The 20,225-nt window shown below is 44.8% G+C and overlaps 1 protein-coding gene across 4 annotated transcripts in view; it reads left to right on the top strand.

Moving 5' to 3' along the window:
• rerea (arginine-glutamic acid dipeptide (RE) repeats a) overlaps positions 1–20,225 on the top strand; it is a 121,680-nt gene that overhangs the window by 62,677 nt on the left and 38,778 nt on the right. For all 4 annotated transcript variants that reach the window (XM_071475962.1, XM_071475960.1, XM_071475963.1 and 1 more), the window contains one exon: positions 19,966–20,071. In XM_071475962.1, the coding sequence (XP_071332063.1) occupies positions 19,966–20,071 (106 nt within the window). The remainder of the gene's footprint in view (positions 1–19,965; positions 20,072–20,225) is intronic.

Raw genomic sequence — 20,225 nt, 5'->3', positions numbered from 1 at the left:
GTGATTGCAGCGTTTTCTCCCTCCGGGAACGAGGGATTGAGGAGCCCAGTACACCAACACACAACCACACACAGTCTCACTCTGGCTGTTAGCCTTACACACACACACACACACACACACACAGGGTCCTGGATCTCTCTGCTTATGGACATTTAATTAGATGCCATGTACAATGCAAGGAGTCCAGCTCAAATGTTGCAGGCCTGATGAGCTTAAAAGAACGATGGGTTTCCTTTGTCATATAACCAGTGTACTGTGTGAACTCTGTTCGCTGGTTTTTCATTTTGTGCCCCTCAGCTTAGCATCAGTTCAGTAACAGTGTAAGGTTATAGCCATCTCAAGGTTGAGCTTGCTCTGTTTGCACTCTGATATGTGTGCAAGCAAATCTGTGATATGTTGTGCATTCACACGTGTCCAGTGAAAACATGCTTTGATGGAGTGTTTGTTCAGGCTTCTAATTCTGTCAAATAAAACATCCAAACATGCACAATGCGTGTGTGTGTGTGATATTGGATGTAATTGATTTGCGTCAATCTAATTGATGAGATGTGTTGAAACAATAGCTGCATCTGGAAAGTAAAATGAACTGCCTATAAACCTAACCTCCTATTGATTAGTATTTGGCCTTGCATCCTGATTTGTGCATGTGGGTTTGTATGATCCTTGGATACCTAATCATTAAGGACACACATAGTAAATTGATTTAACTGTCACTAAGAAACGAAAATTATTATTATATAAAATTAACAAAACATATTTTTCTGAACTGAATTAATAGAATTAAAGATTCCCAAATGCTCACTGAGACATTTACACGTGGCCACATTTCCACACTGTTTGAGACTTTGAGATGAGCTAATTCCTCTGGTGTTTATAAAATGTTAATGTCTCATTTTTGTTCTACATTTTCACTTAAACATTGCAGTGTGACACAATTGTTTCTAGGGTTGTAACAGAAAACAACAACTATGAATTTGCTGCTACTGTTTTAATGATGCACAAAATACCAGATCATTTTTTTATGCTGGATAAAGTTTTCCTGCAGTGATTTACCTCACCACTTGTTTTGCAGAAGTGTTTTGAATACAAAGACATGATCTTGTGGTTACAGACTAAAAATTAAAACACTGAGTATTTATGAATGTCCCTAGTTCTCAGTGTATAATCAGGACATATGCACTGTCCATGTGTGGTTACATGTGTATTCAAATGCTTGTTTGTGTTGGATGGATATGACAGCATAGCTTTCCCATGTAAACATTGTGTGTATACACCTCCCCTACACACACACACACCCCCCAAATGTTAATTGTATCTCACACAACTGTTTCCTGATGGTTTTAGCTGGTGCTTATCATACAGCCTTGGAAAATGCCACCTATTCAAAGCCCATAATTAAGAATGTTTGATAAAGATGCAAATATATGTGCATAAATACGCATGCTTAACATGAACAGTTATTAGGTTTTCTGTGGATCCTGAGTATAGCCCTAATGGAATCCAAAGTGCTGAGAATTAGCTTAACAATGAGATCCACTGGCTAATCAGCTTGGGGCTAGCTTGTCTGCACATATTCAAATCCATGCAAAAATATCACTTCATGTACAATTTGGCATCAGTACATGGAGTTCCCTTCCAGCCCTCTGATACTTCCCCCGATTTCTCCCTTTATATAAAGGTGCAGCGTCTAAGTGCCCCGTGATGCATGCAACAGTGAGTCAATGAAAGCAAGAACATCCAACTATAATGAACAACCTTTGTGTTTTTTTTTTTTCACCACAAAGTCTCTCATTGGTATCGTGCCATTGAGGTGGTGGTGGGAGGTTGACGAGACAAGCATCACTTGTTTCTTGTCACTGCCTGGAAGGCTGAGTTCCCTCTTTTTATCTTCCCATTTCTCCCTTTGCGACCACCCTCCACCCCACCCCCATCGAACATTTTGAAATGCAATTATGGATCAGTGAGCACTGCCATCAGTCGCTCTTCTTGTTAATATTTATCGAGTGGAGCAGCAGCCGCTGCCATCTCTTGAGAGAGGGGTGCTACAGTCATTAGGGGCAATTTTGTGTTTGTGTGTGTGTGTGTGTGTGTGTGAGAGTGTGCTGCTCAGCTCTTCCTTTCATTCCAAGGTCCACTCAGCTGCTGTAAGCACGCTGGTACATTTCACAGGCATGAACATGTGGAGGTGCAGCCTTTCACAATTGTGTGTGGGGCTGTCTTAAGTGTCTGCTTGTCTCTGTGCTCTCTGTGAGGAAGCAGCTTTGACAAGGGCATCTAGGCGTCTATAGACACGGCCAGCCAGCCGAGCCTGCTGCAAGCTGTTTGATTGAAGCATTCTGCCTGTAATGTTCCCCATTGAGTTGCTGCCTTAAAGCAATAGAACCACTGCACAACAGCCACTAAACAGTGAATGGCTATTCATTGTCACTTACCTTCAAAAGGAAAACAGACCAGAAATGGTTGCTGACATTATACTTCTTAAATGTGGTAGACTGGAGCAGGTTAACACATGAAGTGGAACATTTTTTTGATTCGAGCAAATTAATTCAGCTCAGATTACGTGCCTTTATTTGACAAATAGCCCCCTCCTTTTCCTCCCCTCACAGTTGGCTGTGACTAAACCCTTTGAGCAAAGGATTTTTTACTGCTGCTTTGGCAGTATCAGGTGACTTTCTCCATTATGACCGTTTTGATTAATGCTCCTCTATGAGGTATTCACCCCACCAATCCTGCCATCCCCTCCCACTCCCTCCCTCCTCCTCTGTCTCTACACACTTGAAATTTCATTGAGGTGAAGCCATTAATGCCGTTCTTTGTAATAACATTAGGTCATTTAGCCGAGGTGTTGGGGGGTCACTAGCTGCAGCAGCTGCTGTTTCTATGCAAGCATGTTTTTAATCTGCAAGACTGACAAGTGCTAGTCCTACTCTGGTGTCAGTTTGCAAGCTTGGTGCATTTCTCAAATCAGATGGAGACGGGCATGCATCTCTCAGACGGCTGCAGAGCTCTGTCTCTCTTTAGGGAGGCCGGTTAGATTGATTGTCCACACGAGCACAGCGTTGAATAAATAAAGCAATACAAATGGCAAGGTTGAGATAACAACACAGTTCAGACCCAGCGAGGAGGAGGAGGCTGTATTCAGCTCTCCTTGTAGGTATAAAGTCGAGCCAGCCCTCTTCTTGGCTCCTCGCTTCTACTCTCCCTCACATTCCCCTCTTTTCATCTTTGTGGAAAGATAACACTTTTTCCTCTCACCCTCACTGCCCTCCTTGTGCATTAGCTAAATGCTGCTATGGAAACTCGTTGTTCAGCCAATAGGATTATCTCTTTCTCTACGATGGATGCACAGGAGGGGAGGGAAGTAAAGACGGACTAAAATCAAAATGGGGTTTTGTGTGTGTTTTTAGACGGAGAGGGCGATGCGTTCGGACAGTGGGGGTTGGTCGGGCAAGCAGCAATAGCATTTTCATAAGTCTCTTTAAAAGCTCAATCAATAGCCGCCTCTTTGACCCACCACTGCTAAATTATTCAGCAGAGAGGCCCTTTTGCCCACTCTTCCACCTTGGAGTTTCATTGGTTGGGTTTACTTTCACCAGCCTGGCTACATCTCTCGCTCACAAATGCATGCAAATTTCTCATGTCATTTTTCAGTGACAGATGACATTTGGGCCTTGCATATATGTCCAAGTGCTAATTCCCCCCCTTGTTGCTGAGTTGTTGAAATATTCAGTGGTGCTTCAGACACTTTTCTTTTTTTCTGGCACATCACAAGTGAAAATGTCTCCTCTGATGTCTTCACTAACATCTGAAGTAAATTCGCTGCACTCCGGCATGGAGCTCTACATTTTATCTTTAAAGCAGAAGAGCAAACAGACAGTGCTATCTTCTTTGGCACTGGCTTTGATGAGCAAGTGGGAAAACAAATGTAGCAAAGACAACAAGAAAGGCAGGTAGATTTGATGCTGTTAAAACCTACAGGACTCCCAGCCCAGTCGGTGTATACGAAAACAATGACGGGGCCTGTTTAATTATCTGACCAGGACTTCCTGTTGAAATGAAAACAGTCGACTCTTCCATACAGGCTGCATGCTAAATTGGGGGTGAGGGGTCCTTTGAAGTAGGTTAATGTTCACAGTGTCTCACTATCACTGGGGCTAGACGGTTTCAACAGTAGTTATAGTAGAATTTAGTTTTTCTTTTTCAGCTGTGTATCTGACAGTGGCTCTAAGAGAGGAGAATCTCTTGTCTTTGTCTGGCCACCCAGTGCTGAGTGTAGTAACCACATACTAAACACCTTTGCGTGGATTGGTCAAGCTTTAATTGGATTGGCCTCTGTTCTGAAAATGGACGGCTAATTTTTACCCCACCTCCTCACCCTTTCCCATTTTACATTTCCACTTTTCCCTCCTGTCGCCTATTTTTCTCCTTTTCCACCCTCCGCTTTTCCCCTCTCTCTCAGCTTAAGTGGGTATCTGGCGTGCTTCACCACTGGGTTCTCAGCTCAGCTCAGTGTAATTTCCAGCTTGTCCAATGTGTGACGTGCCAATAAAAAAAAAAGAACGAGAGAGAATGGGAGAGGAGGAGGGGTGAGAGGGTAACGCTGTGGAAGTGCAGATTTACAGTGGTATCGGGTTCACACGCTTCCACTAGGGCCCTATTTTTTTTCCTCTCTTTGTCCATTAAAGAACACATGGTGCAAATTAACTCTAGCTGGTAGAGAGAGCATAGGGAGGAAGGAAAGAGGGAAGAAGGGCAAGGACATTGGTCAGAGAGAGGAGTAGACACGAGAGGAGGAAATTTCAGGGATTGCTGTGAGGTCTTTGGAATGTCTACATTTTGTACACAGCCCTTAAAACAACAGCAACATCGCCACAGGCTGCCATCTCAAGCAGCTCCCCTGCAGCAGCGCTGCAATGTCATACAGACCCTCTGACATTCAGTACATATGTTACAGCTTGACTCACTGCTAACTTTATCTATCCACCATCTCTGAATATGTGTTGATCTAATGCGACACAACTGGCTCACATATGTTCATGCTTTGATCATGAAAGGGAATGTCACTGTTTAAGAGGCGCTCATGTGCGATTTCTCTACAACAATGCGACAAGAAAACCTTCCTCCAAACCTAGAAATCAAAGAACCAAGAGCCTTATCAGTAATGTCATCAAGATTTAGTCTCTGGATCTGCTCCATAACCAACGAATAAAAGTCTTGAAGGGCTCACAACTCAAGCTTCTGCACTCAAATGAGGATTTTTAGTATATTTTGTGAAATCCTCTGAACCATAAAATGTACCAATATCCCCACAGATTGGCTGAACACAGTCTCACATTCTCTAACACAAAAAGATGATTATCTGTGGTGGTGTGTACGGAAAAAAATGCAAACGTATAATGCTTGGAAAAAGAGTAGAAGGGCTTGACAAAGAGGTTTTCCTGGATTTCAGCTAATGACAAATTTAAACAGGTCTTTCCTTGGACACAGAAGGAGGATTGTGTGTTTTCCATTCACTGCGTCACATTTCCGCCCGCAGTGGCTGTGACTGGTGTTGCATGGGCTTTGATGTGCAAGTCTAAATTGTGTTTGCCTGTCTGTCACCGCCAATGGATCACATGGACTCAGGGAACCACAGCTGCGAGGGCTTGGAGACGCTTCACCACACTTGCACACACACTTCATTTATTCTACACATAGGTGTTTGTGCATTTTTGTGACTTGCATCCACACACAAAACATTGCACCCGTTATTATTCTGCGTTGTGAAACCCTAAATCCTCTGTTGTGCTTCCCAAAAACCATCCAGTCCAAACCTCTAAATTCTCTTTCTATCCCCTCTCCTCGTCTGCTGTTTTGCAGCACATAGCTCAGCCCCCATCTCCCTCCTTCTCAGCTCCATTCTCTCCCAAGCATCATCTCCACTGAGATGTCACGCTACTACCAGTTGATTTTATTGTTGCCTCGATCTGAAACAGTATGCTATGAAGAAATATAAACACTATCCACGATGGTAAAGACATTTCCTGGCATCAAAGGGCCGAGCTGTGCTATCCCCTCAGTAGCTGTATTCATTTCTGCTCCCGCCACGCTCAAACGCTCTTTGTTCTTCTCTTTATAGGAATGTACTTAACAGTTTGGCAGTGTTGTGTTTGTGCACAGAGGCGTCTTTGTTCCAGTAGACAGTTAACACTTGTGTACAGAGCAGAGGCAGGAAAGTCTGCGTTATTAAGCCTACTGTTAAATTAGCCTAAGCACTATCTTAATGAAATGATTAAGAAAATACAGACCTCCCCTAAGTCTCTCTTTTTGTACAGTTGTCAAATCCCCATGTCTTTTATCCAGTGGTTTCTCCTCTGCCATGATACAGTTGTAAAGCCAAGCTGCTGTCCTGCATGGCAGTCTGTGTTTAATTCCTTCTCTTACTTGCATTGGAGCTATTTGAAATAACCAGAGCATTTTAAGCACTTTTTTTCAGTCTCGATGGGACTGTCTGTGTGTTTATGGTAGGACTAATGTAGTTAGCTGTGTAGACTTTGACTGCAGCATCACGACAAGCTAACCTTGGGCTATTGAGCTTAAAAGCCCATTTACAGATCATGATAATGCCCTCCCCATTTGAGGGTGAATAACTCTTTATAGGCTCTCATCATTTGCACTTTTCATATCTTATGGCATTCCCCACCTTACTCCACTCTGTTTCTCTTCGACTTCTACTTTCTTCCTCTCCTCTACTGTCTGGTCCTTGTGATGAATCCTGTGCCTCAAGGCATTGTGGAATGAAGGGGGGGGGGCTGATTTGGGCCCATTACTGATGGTGGCCCCGCACGTGGGCTTGTCCAAATTGGTTCACACTCCAGGAAGAGAGGACGGAGTAAAAAGAATAAATAAATAAATAAGCTCTGTCCTGTCTTCCTCCCACCTCTCTGCCTTCTACCTTCACCCTGCTCTCCAGGTGAAATGGAATGATTTAATGTGCGGCCCTGTCGGAGTGGGTAATGGAGTTGGCGGATGAGTTCAAGGGGCTCTCTCCATCAGCAAGTGGAGGGGTGTTGGAGGTGATTGAGACCCCTGTCTGTCTAGGTGTGCTCCTTGTATAGATAGTGACCTCTCGTCCTCTCCTGCCTGCACAATACACACTTTTATGCAAAACACACACCTCATTTTTTTTCAGCGTGTGAGCCACAGTGGAATTTGTGCTCACACTCTTCTAGCTGTAGACTTGTGACAGGACCTGTAGGGGACTGATGGAGCTTGCTGTTAACAGATGGCTGACTGTCTCTTGGAGTTGTTTTTGGCCCAAAACTTCATCTCTAAAGATGCCTCACTGGGTCATTTTAGATGAGCCTACTTTGAGTGATAATGAGACGTAATGTTATTTATTTGTCAAAGCTCTGCTTTAGCTTTTTTCAAGCTGATAATTGGGTGTTACGTGTATGTTAATTTAAGATGTGTTGTTTATCAGATGGCACAACTGAAATAAAGTCACTTTGAGCCTGTCTAAGAGGTTGTATTGCAGTGCAATACAAGTACAAATTCAAACAGTGATAGGTACAGAGAGGGAATATTGATTACTACCATTGATCCCACTCACACTGTCCTTGCTCTCCCCCCTCGTCTTTGTTTGGACTGGCTTACTTGTGAACATTTTACATATTATGGTGCTCCGTTCTGAACACTTGAGTCGAAAGGCAGAGATGTTGGTTAGTCTTGAGTAGATTTAGCAGTTGTGCTCTTGTGTGGATGGCTGCGAGACTCCAGCTTAATTCAGGACACAGCATCAACTGGCCATAATTAGGTGCAAACTGTTTAATGCCACACCAAAATGCCATTTAAATGCCAAATGGCAGTGAGGGTGTGTATAATATGTGGGATCTCTGGCCTGTTGCTTTAGACTCTCTGCTGGATTGTTGCTGCTGCCAGAAAGAGGTTACACAGAGATAAGTGGCTGTTCATGTGGCATTGGCCCACATTGCCCTTGTTAGCTCATCAGCTAGGACTCCCCATCCAAAACTGTTCGCACTACACCAGCTATTGTTAGCAGGGATTCTGTCTGGTAACCAGGAGAGGGTTGGTATTTAACCAATTAAAGTGCAAGTGTGCACTGATGAGCCAACAGCTCCTGCTGCTTGCACCGTTTAGACAAGCTCAGCTTTCGGTGTGGAAATCCATTGAGGCAGTGTAGCTGTACACACAATTAGGTGAGCTTGTTTTTAATTTCAAACCTCGTATCTCCTCCAACTGTACACAGCTGATTTTGGCACTTGATAAAGACTTTTGTCAATGTAGCTCTGAATCCCACTCTCAGCTGTTTCATTTAACTGTTTTGACTTTAGGAGGCTAGCTGCTAGTCTTTAGATGGCGAGCGCAGCACTGCAGGCCCTTATAAGGAGTGTTCAGCAGCTCTGTGAGGGTTCTGCACAGAATCACTAGGTGTCTCAAGCCCACCTGTCAAGCCCCACCACAGCCATCTTTAGCACCGCCCTGACAAAAAACCACCAGAGCGCAGCCAGCTTTATGCCAGCCTGCTGAAATGCTATGCTAACATGTTATAACAACGATATTTATTATGGTAATATGTCATGCTAAGCTTGAAATCATTGCTTGGCTTAAAAGAAAGAAGCAGTGTTTTCTCTGGGCTGGTGCAGCAGCCGCTGAGCTTTATAGCCTTTAAGATAAAGCAAGGCTACACATCCCCACATCCCTACCAAAGGTTCTAATGTCTGTGTGTGTGCTTGCATCAGTGTGTATGAGCAGCCTGTGTAATCACTCCTAGCTGGCGGGCTCAGAAGGAGAGGTGGAATCAATGCAGTGGGCTATGAAGAGAGAGGAGAGAAAGGAAGAGAGGGAAGGAGGGGGCTGATCAATATCATAGCAGCAGGGTGGGGTAATACCCACTTCATGCAGCGCCGCCACAAACAGGGAGGATTGTGGGAGTGAAGTGGGGGACGCAGAGGAGAAGAACAGAAATGAGAGAGAAGAAGAGAGGGAGGGGCAACAGTAAAAAGATGCAAATCTCAGTGGCGCCGGTAAACAAGAGGCTTTGTGTCAATCACCAGATGAAGTGGCACATTTAGCATTCCCCTCTCTGCCTCCACCATTCCAGCACTGCTGGGGGGGGGGGGTTGTTTGCTTGGCAGCTGCCCGCCCATTGGTCCGGGCCGGTGACGAGGTGTGGCTGCACGGTGATAATGTATGGGCTGTCATGGCAATGATATCCACTGTTTAAGAGAGTCATCAATAACCCCACCCTGTTGTGTTCCACAGACTGTTAGTCAATGTCTGCTGGATCATCCCATCATCAGCCTATCATATCACTCTACACACACAATCTATTACAAGCATCCACTCTGTTACAAAGAGCCAGCTGTAAGAACACCTAATCACCCTCCACCCAAGGACAGGTGGATGTCAATCATACCACCACAACAAAAGGGGAAAAAAAAGGTGAGAACCTGCCAACAGAAACCTGCTGAAAGCCGACTATCTGTACACACAAGCTATAGTACATAAAGCTCTCTCTTTATGCTGCCAGCGCTTTGCCGTTTGAGGTTGCGTGCACCCTACCAGATCTCATGCTGATGCTGATTGCATGGTATGGTGAACTGTGTCTCCTTTCTGCTTGATTTAACTTCAAAGCCGTGACTGCTCTGAGCCGAGCAGGCTTCGCATGGCTGTTTAGAGCTGGGAGACAGGATGTGATGGCGGACAACTGAACTGTACACTGTAAACGGACACTTCCTCTGCGGTGGGTAGGAAGTCCCCGCCAAACCATATGGTCACACTGGGATGCACAGATCTTCTGGCGTGTGTGTGTGTGTGTCTGTGTCTGTGTGTGTGTGTCCGCGTGTGTGCACGCATTCTTTGGTTTTCCTCTCGATGAGTTTCTAAATGTGTTGGTGCATTTATTCCTCTTCTGTTCCTGTGTATAGTATCTTGCCCTGAACATGCTGTTACAACTAATTACATTGACCTGGCCTCTTATTGAACACACCTTACAGCCATTTTTTAAAGACAGAGGTGGATGTGTGTATGTGTAAGTCACCTTTCAATGGTGGTGGCAGGGGCAAGTGAGGGGTGAAAGTGAGGTGATAGGTGACTTGGAGAGAAGAAAGCACAGCCTCAGACAGCACTGACCTCTCTGTCTTTTTGTTCCTTCTCTTTTTTTTCCCCCTCTCCTTCTCTCACTCATTGCGGGTAAACAGTCATCCCCCTCTCCTCCCTGACAGAGTGAGCCGAGGCGAGTAATTCCCCCATCTACAGCAAAATCCTTTGCCTCCCGTACCCAGCCCTGGACGCTGCTGCACAAAGCAAATGCAGTCTGAGCCTCTGTGTGTGTGCGTGTGTGTGTGTGCGCACATGTTCAAAGTATGCCTTTTGATTTACAGGCACACACACGGATAAATGGGCGGAGAAGGCTTTGATGTGCCTGGGTTGCAGAGAGTAGAGATGTTGGTGTGTTGTTCAACCTCTTTGTCTCGCGCTCTCTCTCGGTGGGCGCTCTGTTTGTGTGTGTATGTGTGAAATATAACCAATATGTTTGACACTATTCTCATCAACACTCAAATGTTTTTCCCGTGTTCTGAATTAGTGAGCAACCATGTGTATTTTATTGTGTTATAGTTTGGGAAGACAGGGGCTGTTTTTAATGTGCAGGGATTAAAATATGTTTTTAAAAATCAGGACATGATATTTTCTGTCTTGCAAAATAGTCACCCATTTATCCCATGTTGTGTCAGCTTAACGTTCTCTTGGTCCATGGCCATTATTGTGTTGTGGAAAAAAACAGAAAATTTAACAATTGTAGACTTTAGAAAGGAAAAGCTCTTCAAAGATCAGTTTTACATCTCCATCTGCCTTTCACCTGTGCACTGACTTAATCACATGCAAAATAAAATACATCATGTCAGATTATAGACTATGCAGGTGCTTAAAGTCTCAGAGAATGTGTTAAATATTGTGCAAAAGTGTCTAAAGGTGTATTTTTATACTTGGCATCAGCAGTGGTATTCACAGCATAATGTGCTTTGTTAATGCAGCACAGTGTGTGCATGGATTTCCATTGTTTCTGCCTCACTAAATTCCATAATTTATACCTTCTTACACCTTTAATCTTGCTCTTACACAAGCTATTTATTAGTTTCAACACATTAATCAGTTATATCTAATTAAAACAGTGGTTTTGTTATTATTCTTGTTTATGTTATCTTCTTAATTTACATTTTTGCCTCATTAACTCATTCTACCTTCAATACCATGTACCTATTTGACAGTTAAAGATAAATAAAAGGCAAAACATCCCTTGATTTTTTTTTTTTTTTCCCCCCCTCACTGTAAGATGTGAAATCTTAAATGGTGAGTTAATTGCGTAGGAGGAATGCATAATAATTTCTGTCATTAAAGCTATCACAGAGTTGTGAACAATTCAACCTTTCCCATCTATTTAAATTTGCCTTTGGACTTTATAACTGATACCAGGTTTTGTTTATTCTCTGTAATTATTGAATTAAGGAAGGAAAGCAGACATGGTGTTTCTCTGGGACTTGATTTTTCAGGTAGAATTAAACAAGTTGGAAATAGACTGATACGCGGCTCGCTGCCACTCACCAAAAAGTCCATCTATAATAGTGTTACAATATGGCGGCTGTCATTGCCGGTCTAGACTTAGAGTCATGCAGTACAGCTCCTTCTAGCACTGGGCCAGCCTTGTTATTGCAGCTGTGTTGTCTACAATACATCTCTTGTTGCAGCACAGCAGGAGGCTGCCCAGAGCTTCTGGCCTGTGTGTGTGCACATGTGTTATAATCACATTCTTTCACGACAGTCAGACTACAGTTGCTGCGAATAGCCTTTTGATTTTGTGAGCTGTAACTGTATTTGGCGAAAGGCCTGCAATGTCTTTAAATCTTTTGTACTCATCTGATAGCTTGCTGCATTTGCATCCACACTGATATATTTTAACACACATGGGGAGGTCATTTGCATGTGATTATTTGCATATTGTACAAAGCAAGCATGCCTGATAGACCACCCACTGCTCAGCTAGTGTGGCATCTGGCTGATACACAGCTTACATGATGTATTACTGATAGGGCCAGTGTCATCACTAGAGACTGAAAGACAGGCAAGGTCACCTTCAGACACAGAGGGGGGAGAGAGAACGAGACGGGGAGATGGATATCTTCAGAAGCAGTGACCAGATAAAACAATACAATCAAAACTGGTTGAGCTTCTGGTGATGGGAGCTCTTCAAGGCTGTCTGTCCAGTTTTACGTGCAGCGTTAAGATCTGTTTTTGCATGCTTCTGCTCTTATTCACTGCTTATTTGCCTCTATCTCCAGCTGTGCATCGCCACTCCTCTCTCTCCTCAGTGTGTTTGTGTTCTTACACGGAAACCGTTGCAAATTTGTTTGTGTATGCGGAAATGGGCTTTTGTGTGTGTGTGTGTGCGTGTGTGTCTCAGAAGGATCACACATATTCCTATTATCTGTGTATCAATGTGGGCTGACCAAGTAGAGCAACACACACACACATACATGCATGCACAGACAGAAGATGCCTCTCGATTTCTCTATGTCACACACACACACTCCCTATAGACAGCCCTGACAGCTGCTCTTACATAGAGTAGACCTCCAAAGAATTCACACTCTATTCCATTTTTTACCAACTCTCCATCATCCCTCTCAAAGCACACACCCCATCAGTCTTTGAAGTGGCACATATCCGACCACACACCTTTCTGATTCCCCTGTGAATTATACAACACCCACACCACCCTTCACACACATGTATCCTACTCTTGGCCAAACCTTATTTGCTTTTCACATTTATTACTACTACATTAACCTACACTTTAGCCTGAAAGTTAAATATTCATGTGTATGTGTGTGTCTGTGTGTGAATTATAACCAGGCGGGAGATCGATTAGCATTGGCTTAAGCAAGCCTTCTCATTTCCTGTCTTCCATTACAGCGCTCAATCAGCCCACAACTCCTTCTCTGCCATACCCTGCTCAGGAGGCTGCCACTGGCAGTTGTACACACATACACACACAGGGTCCGGATTAGTTGGCTTGGCAGACATCCAATATGACAAGTCCACACATACACACACACAGAGCTTGATATTCATATCCTTTCTGCACGCCCCTCTCTGTGAGCAGTCCCCCTGTCTTACTTCTCAGCAGTAGTCCAGTCAGTTTTAGTAAGATGTCTTATTAGCTCACCAGGCTATGCTAACAAGGCAAAGCTAACATAATGGATCACAGGCAAACAGGCTTCCAAACAAAACATCAGACCATTTAAACACTCCGCACAAAACAAAGGAAGCCTGTGTCGTCCAAAAACGTCAGCATTCCTCAGTCTTTGCGTGTGTGTGTGTGTGTGTGTCTGTGTCTAACTCTGAATCCTGACTCATGGGCATTACCTTGAGACCAGGCAAGTCTCTGCTCTCAAGAGAACATCCAGAGCTATACGCAAATACACACACACTGGCAAACACACTAACACACACAGGAAGCAGGTATCAAAGCGAGATGGCTTTGAAGCGGCTAAATGAAAGGCTGAAGGCAGAAATGACAATGTTTTCTGGCAGGCTATAACTGTATGTCTGGCTGAGAGGGAGATCTTGGAAAATAAAGTCAGTATTATGATCTGAACACCCAGATATGAGCTCTCCTAACCGCCTCCATCTGTCCTCGCACAGCCTGCGTTTGAAGTCTCACTTGGATCTGCATTCTAGTCTATACCCTGCTAGTGCTGCAAGGAATTCTGACTGTGTTCTCAATATAAAAAAAAAAAAAAAAGTGACTGTGTTTTTGTGTGTAGCCTAAATCACGGAACACAACTTGTCCCTGGTGCTCCTGTGTCTGTGTTGTGCAGCTAATGATAATCATTATTCTTTATATTTTCCCTTTATTCTTTATATCCTGTTTCCTTTCGCCTCCACACTGCCGCTCTCTGTACCATCACTGTACTTGTCCTAAATTTCTTGGCTAAAACCGCCGTGCAGCAGAAGTGTGTTGGAGGCAAAGACAAATATTTAAGTTGGACCCAGCCTGGCTATTTTATAGAGTGAGCAGCCGAGGCTAGTGTTCTCGATTCTCTCCGCCCCACTTTGTCTAGAAGGAGGGCAATGTGGTCAACATCATGCATTTTTCTTATTATTTCTGCCATTAATTTACTTTCTCTCACACTGGGCCCCTTTGGAAATAAAGGAGAGATGAGACAAAGACTGGTGCAATTAGCCCTGGTTGTTATCAGCATGGAGTGAAGCGACGTGTTGGATGAGCCAGACCTCAGATGTGGCAGTCATGTGTGATGCTTGTGACTCTTTAGTGTACAAAGTATGCCTGTGGTTGGCAGTATGATCCACCAGTTGTGGCCTTCAGCCCTCAAGTCTTAATTAGTATCATCTGTGATTCTCCACGTGACTCAGCCCCTCTCTTCTTTTTCTTTCTTCTCTCCATCTCTGCCGCCATCACTCCTTTTGCCTGGATGACAGGAAGACCTGTTAGATGTGTTGGTGTATGTTGAGAAATTGTACAGTGACACACAGCTGTCATAAAGTGATTTATGTGCGACTGCTTGATTCCTTGAAAGGGGGTTTTAGATTTAAGGCAGGCATGGGTGTTCCTGTTCAAAGGCGCACACACAGCACACACACAAAGAGCAACAAGAGCAAATCTGCCCACTTTGAAACAGCTAATGCTCATCCAATCCAATATGGAGCCGGGCTGACAGATGGGCCCAGTGTGTTCAAAGCAGAGGGCGCCGATTTAATATCCAAACAGGTCAAGCCAAAGAGAGAGACACCCCTGTGTAGGCACGGTGCAAAGGTCCTGCCAGCACCGTCACCACAGCTGGGACTCACCTCACCTCCTCCCTCCTCCCTCTGCCTCCCACACTCTCTCCATTTGTTCTCGTTGCCAGGCGGGGAAGCAGACTGTGCACAATTCCTCCTCACAAGCGTTGTAATCAGCATTCATTTAGTGTTATTATAGATGCCCAAGAGAAGGAGGCTTGAGGGGCAGGTTGTCCTTCCTTCCACCAAGTAGCCAAGTGCTCACTGTGAAGCCCATAAGGAGAGGAGGATTGCAGAGTGGAATCCTACTGCTGCTGGCTCTGACAGCCTGATTTAGAGGTGCTTTCTCTTACCTCTGACACAGAGTCCCAGCCTGCCCTGCTCTACTGCAGGGTTGGGAGAAGAATAGTGGTGCTTATCCTGAAAGCCTGTTATTTGTGTGTGTGTGTGTGTGTGTGTGTGTGTGTGTGTGTGTGTGTGTGTGTGAGTGAGAAAGAGAAAGAGAGTGCATTCTCTTGTATGTGTGTTTGCTCACACAGCATGCTGGCAATTCTTTTTAACAACCTCCTTTGTCAGTCACTGAGATGTCGAAGATTGCGTGAGCACAGCAGATCTCTTGTACCTAACCAGTGTATGTTCACACACATACAGTTTGTGTGTGTGTGTGTGTGTGTGTGTGCGTGTGTGTGTGTGTTCTGTCGTCCAGATGGAAGTGCTTATTGAGTGCTGGTGTGCTGGCGGATCTCTCTGTGTCAGAGAGAGCGGGAGAAAATAAGTGAGAGAAAGGAGGAAAATGAGGAAGAGAGAAAGCCGAGTGGAAAACCCTTCCAATCAGATCCGTCATCTTTGTGTGTGTGTGTGTGTGTGTGTGTGTGTGTGTGTGTGTGTGTGTGTGTGTGTGTTTATGCGAATGTATGAGTGATCTTCCCAGCCAGCTCTTCCTGCCTGCCTCCCCTCTCTAATCTTATCATGTCAGAGCAGCAGATTAGTCCTCCCAGATTTCATCTCTGCCTCCAAATGCCACAATCAGCCTTTTGTTCTTTGGTTGTGCTTACTCTCCCCTGGCGGCAGGCAAGGTGAACACTCCCACAATCCGCCCTCCATACCATTTTGAGCCTCTGCTTGTCAATGTCACACAGCTACCAGCCCTGATCTACCATACCTGAGCCTCCCCTGCCCCTGGGCCGTTAGCTAACTAAGCTGTTAGCTCAGCAGCCTGCTAGCCTAGCTGAACTGCTTGACATTCCTGGCTAACACTGAGCTGCCGCTGCCGCTCTGTTTGACCTCCCCCTCTTTCCTCCCTCCCTCCCTCTCACTGTCTCCTTTGTCTGTGTGTTTGGGATCTGTCTTTCCTTCCTTACTTCTGGCTGCCACCTTCTGAAGGAAGTCATAGATCCTGGTTGCTGATGTCACCAGTGAGGGGAGGGGGGGCGTCACTAACAGGGTTAGCAGAGGAAGAAGAGAGTGTTTGAAAAGCAGAGAAAGTAAACAGAGGTTTCCTGTTAACGAGGTGCACTGGGGGCCTGTCGTGTGGGAGCGGGAGGGTCTGGTTTTGTTTAAAGCAAAGCTCTAGTGTTACAGTGCGAGGAGGAGGAGGAGGAGGAATAAGGCATTAGCTTTGAGGGTTACAGGTTGTAACAACGTTCCCTTAGTTTTGTCACAGCTCGGTTTGGCTGCAAGGCAATGACCATATTGTAAAGGCCACTGCGATCAGATGTGGGAGAGAGTAGGGGCATTCGCTGCTGCCGCCGTACTCTCTACCAAATATCAAACTTACACGAATAGTTGAGCATGTTAGCATTGCTTTTGCATTGGAAAGCACTTCGTTGATTTCACACTGTTACTTGAAAACACGGAATTAATCCCACACTCAGTCTTCTTAATCTTTTCAAGTGTATACCTCTACAGGTTTCCTCCCTTAAATAAGAGCTGGTTTCTTTTCAAATTTAAAGCCTTTCCTTGTAAAAAGGATAGTCTGCCCTCTGTATTTCCCTCTCCCCCCTAGTCTTTGTAGTGGTGTGGTCATACACAGAGGCCCCAGCTCCAGAGTTGACTGCACACATGCAGCCACACAAAGAAAACTGCACAGCCATTATGGATCCAAGGGGCCAGCCACATTTAGCTAGTCAAAAGGGAGAATTAACCGACTCACACAATGCCTGGGTTGTCTTGGCTGCTTTTAGAAAAGCATTCATTTACTTTTTATTAACAGAGATACATTTTGGAGTCGTTGTAAAAGAGATATACTTTAAAGTCTTGTAATATTTTCCAACTTAGCCTATTAAGAATTGGCCCTCATATAATCAGACCCCTTTGTGATGCGTGTGCCCAAGAATGCCACAGGCCAGGCTGACCCACTGGAGGGAGGGGAGGTTCCATTGTGTTGAGCCCCAAAGCATGACTCTCAGATTTATATCTCCTCAGTGGATAAAGGGGTAGCCTTGTACCCTGGGGGTTATAGTAAAGCAAGGAGGATAGTTGTAATTTTAAGTCAGAGGAAATGAGAAGTTCTTGCTCCTCCTACCTTAATCCAACTGCTTTCTCTCTCCTCCTTTCCCCCCCTCTATCTCCTTTGCTCTGCTTCTTTGCACTTTCTCTTTTTTTTCTCCTCTCGTTTCATTTCTCTCTCCCAGTAGTGGGTTAGTAAGTCTTTTGGCCTCTCCGCAGTGAGCAGCATTCCCAGGGTTTAGGGCCCAGGAGGAGGGAGGGCAGGGCCATGTTTAGCCTCTGGCAGGACAGACAAAGATGGCTGACATTGTGCGGGGCTCAGCTCTCTACAGGCAGCGTGGAATGTCTCTAATCAATTCGGCATTGTGGTTCCCTCTCATATGTTCTCTGTCTGTCATTTTCTATAGCAGGCTTAGCAAAACCCAGACAATACAACTAGTAGTTCGTGTGGCAAGTCTGAGCTGTCTATCATCCCCCTTCATTTTCTCCTTGCCTTATCTACTCATTTTTCCACCCTGCATGTTTATAGAATTGTGATAATTGAAAGCTATGCTTCACTCCCACTTCGTGCTCCATATGTTGCACTCTCAGTCTTTCTCTCCATCTCCCTCCCTCTTTTGCCTGAGAGGGCTTAACGCCGCTGTGAGCTTCTAAACAGCAATCTGCTCTGGAGAGCGGCAGCTACTCTGTAGTGACAAGGATACTGATGATAGCTGAAGTAACATTCGCTCTCTGCTTTGGTTCGTTTGGTTGGTTTAAAATAATGCAGGCTCATGAATAAGGTGTAAAACCTGTGTGTGTGTGCGCATCTGTCTGCCTGCTTGTGCTTTTCTCTTTGCATCAGACTCTATGTTGCAGCTCTCTGAAATCCCTTTGATTTTGTGGTTTTACAGGCAGAAAATGAAATGTGCAGGTAGCACACTAGCAGCATTTACAGTCTCCTTAAAGTATTAATTATGCATAAGCGCCGGATAACTACTCATACTGCTGTGGCAGGCAGCTTGTTAATCTAGAAGGCAACAGTGTCTGTACACTGAATAGACAAGAGGTTGGGATGGTTGGGCTAACCACTGGGAGGGGGAGGGACATGACGTCATTGCACACATTTCTTCACACACAGTATATCTACGTGCTCGGGGGGTGGGTCCTGTGTCTCAGTCCATCAGTACGGCTCTCTCTTGAATCACAAGTGCGTGTGTGGTTGTGTGATGTTGCATGCACATTCACACAATCATCCAGAGCAGTAAATGAAGCTGACTGACTGCGTGCCAGCTGCTGTTTAACACGTCCAGGCTCACTTACTCACTCATTCCTCCTCCCTGCTCAAGGTTGGAGAGAGGGAGGAACGATGGGGAGAAAATGGTGGAGAGGCAGTTGAGAGGAGGGTTGGAATGAGAAAGGTGGAGGAGGGAGGGAGGGAAGGAGGAAGAGAAGGAAGGAAGGAATGGAGAGAATTGGAAAACCAGAGGTGGGCTTGAGGGTTTAGGGAGGTGATGATTTGCTTGGCTGCGTGTGCTCAGTCTCCTCCCCAGTGACATAACAGAACAATGTACTGTAAAGGCTTTAAATATCTTTACCCTGACCTCATGTTCCTGCACACACACACACACACACACACACACACACACACACACACACACACACACACACACACACACACACACACACACACACACAGTTAAGAGTCTGGAAAGAGCAGATGTTAAACTGTCTGTCTTAGATTACCATAGACTTTTCCCCATCTTCCATTTTTTCCATATGCTCATTTCTCCTGTACTCTGTGGGTGGTGTCAGTGGTGGTGCAGGTGTCTCAGTTGGTTAGTTCAGTGCAGTGCAGTGCAGCCAAGTCCCTAATAAAGATGGCTGGGGCCAATAGGATTGTGTCGCAGTCCAGCACCCAGCACGGCAGTCTCTCTAATGTTCTTTTCAAACCACTGTGACGGTCAGTTGGGCTTATGTGAAGGCACAATAAATATTTTATAACATGAAATGAAAACTGTATTTTGCCCTTTTCATCCCTCACCTCAGTGCTGGCCTCAGTTTCTACCATTTTCTTCCCACCCCCCTTTTTGCTTCACTCTCTATTTTTTTCATTGACTGGTCCTAGAAAAGCTCTCTTCTCACCTCAGTGCTGCCACTTGCTGGTCATCTAAAGAGTTACAGTGCTTGGCTGACGTGCACTTTATTGGAAGGCCAGTAGGTGGCAGCCCTTAAGGGGTAGAAAGATATTGAAATAGTACAAAGATACTGTACAAGTGCATGAGAAATTATTAATATTATTAATTAATTATTAAGTATTTCAAGTTGTTTATTTAAAGGCTCTTTTGAGTATTATCATTAAGTGAAGAGAAACCAAGGCAGAGGATTGATTTGTAGATGGTAAAAATTGAACACTCATCCATGCCCCTCATGCTTATTCTCTCTCCATACTTCCTCCAGCAGTGGCCATCCTATTGTTTGCTTTATTAAGGCTCTAAATGCTCTGCAATCCCTTTTTAATTGACTTGGTCTCTGCATGCTTCTTGGCATCAGCCAGTGTGAGGCACAAACAGTGCATCTGCACAGTATCACTCTTTGCCAAGAAGCCAGTTTGTGACGTCATAATCAAACAAAATGATGTCTGTTTATCTTAGCTTGGGATCTCTTTTTTTTTTCTTTTTTTCTTTTTTTTTTTTTAAATCTCCTGCTTATTCGCTCTGTGTTTCTCTGTTGCAGAGTAAACGGGACCATCTGTTGATGAATGTGAAATGGTACTACCGCCAGTCAGAGGTGCCCGACTCCGTCTACCAGCACCTGGTGCAGGATCGCAACAATGAGAACGGTGAGACTACCTTGTATGCACTGAAGCACAGCCACACTTGTGCATACACTCAGTCCACGCACTCACACACAAATGTAAATATACTTACTTGCTCTGTAACACAACACTCAGTTTCTCTCCTTCACACACACACACACACACACACACAAATACA

Source organism: Trachinotus anak, unplaced genomic scaffold (genome assembly GCF_046630095.1).
Source record: "Trachinotus anak isolate AG129_WGS33_773 ecotype Australia unplaced genomic scaffold, CSIRO_AGI_Tana_v1 ptg000004l, whole genome shotgun sequence".
NCBI lineage: Eukaryota > Metazoa > Chordata > Actinopteri > Carangiformes > Carangidae > Trachinotus > Trachinotus anak.
Note: the sequence above shows the minus strand (reverse complement) of the source record. Positions and strands in the feature narration are given on the sequence as shown.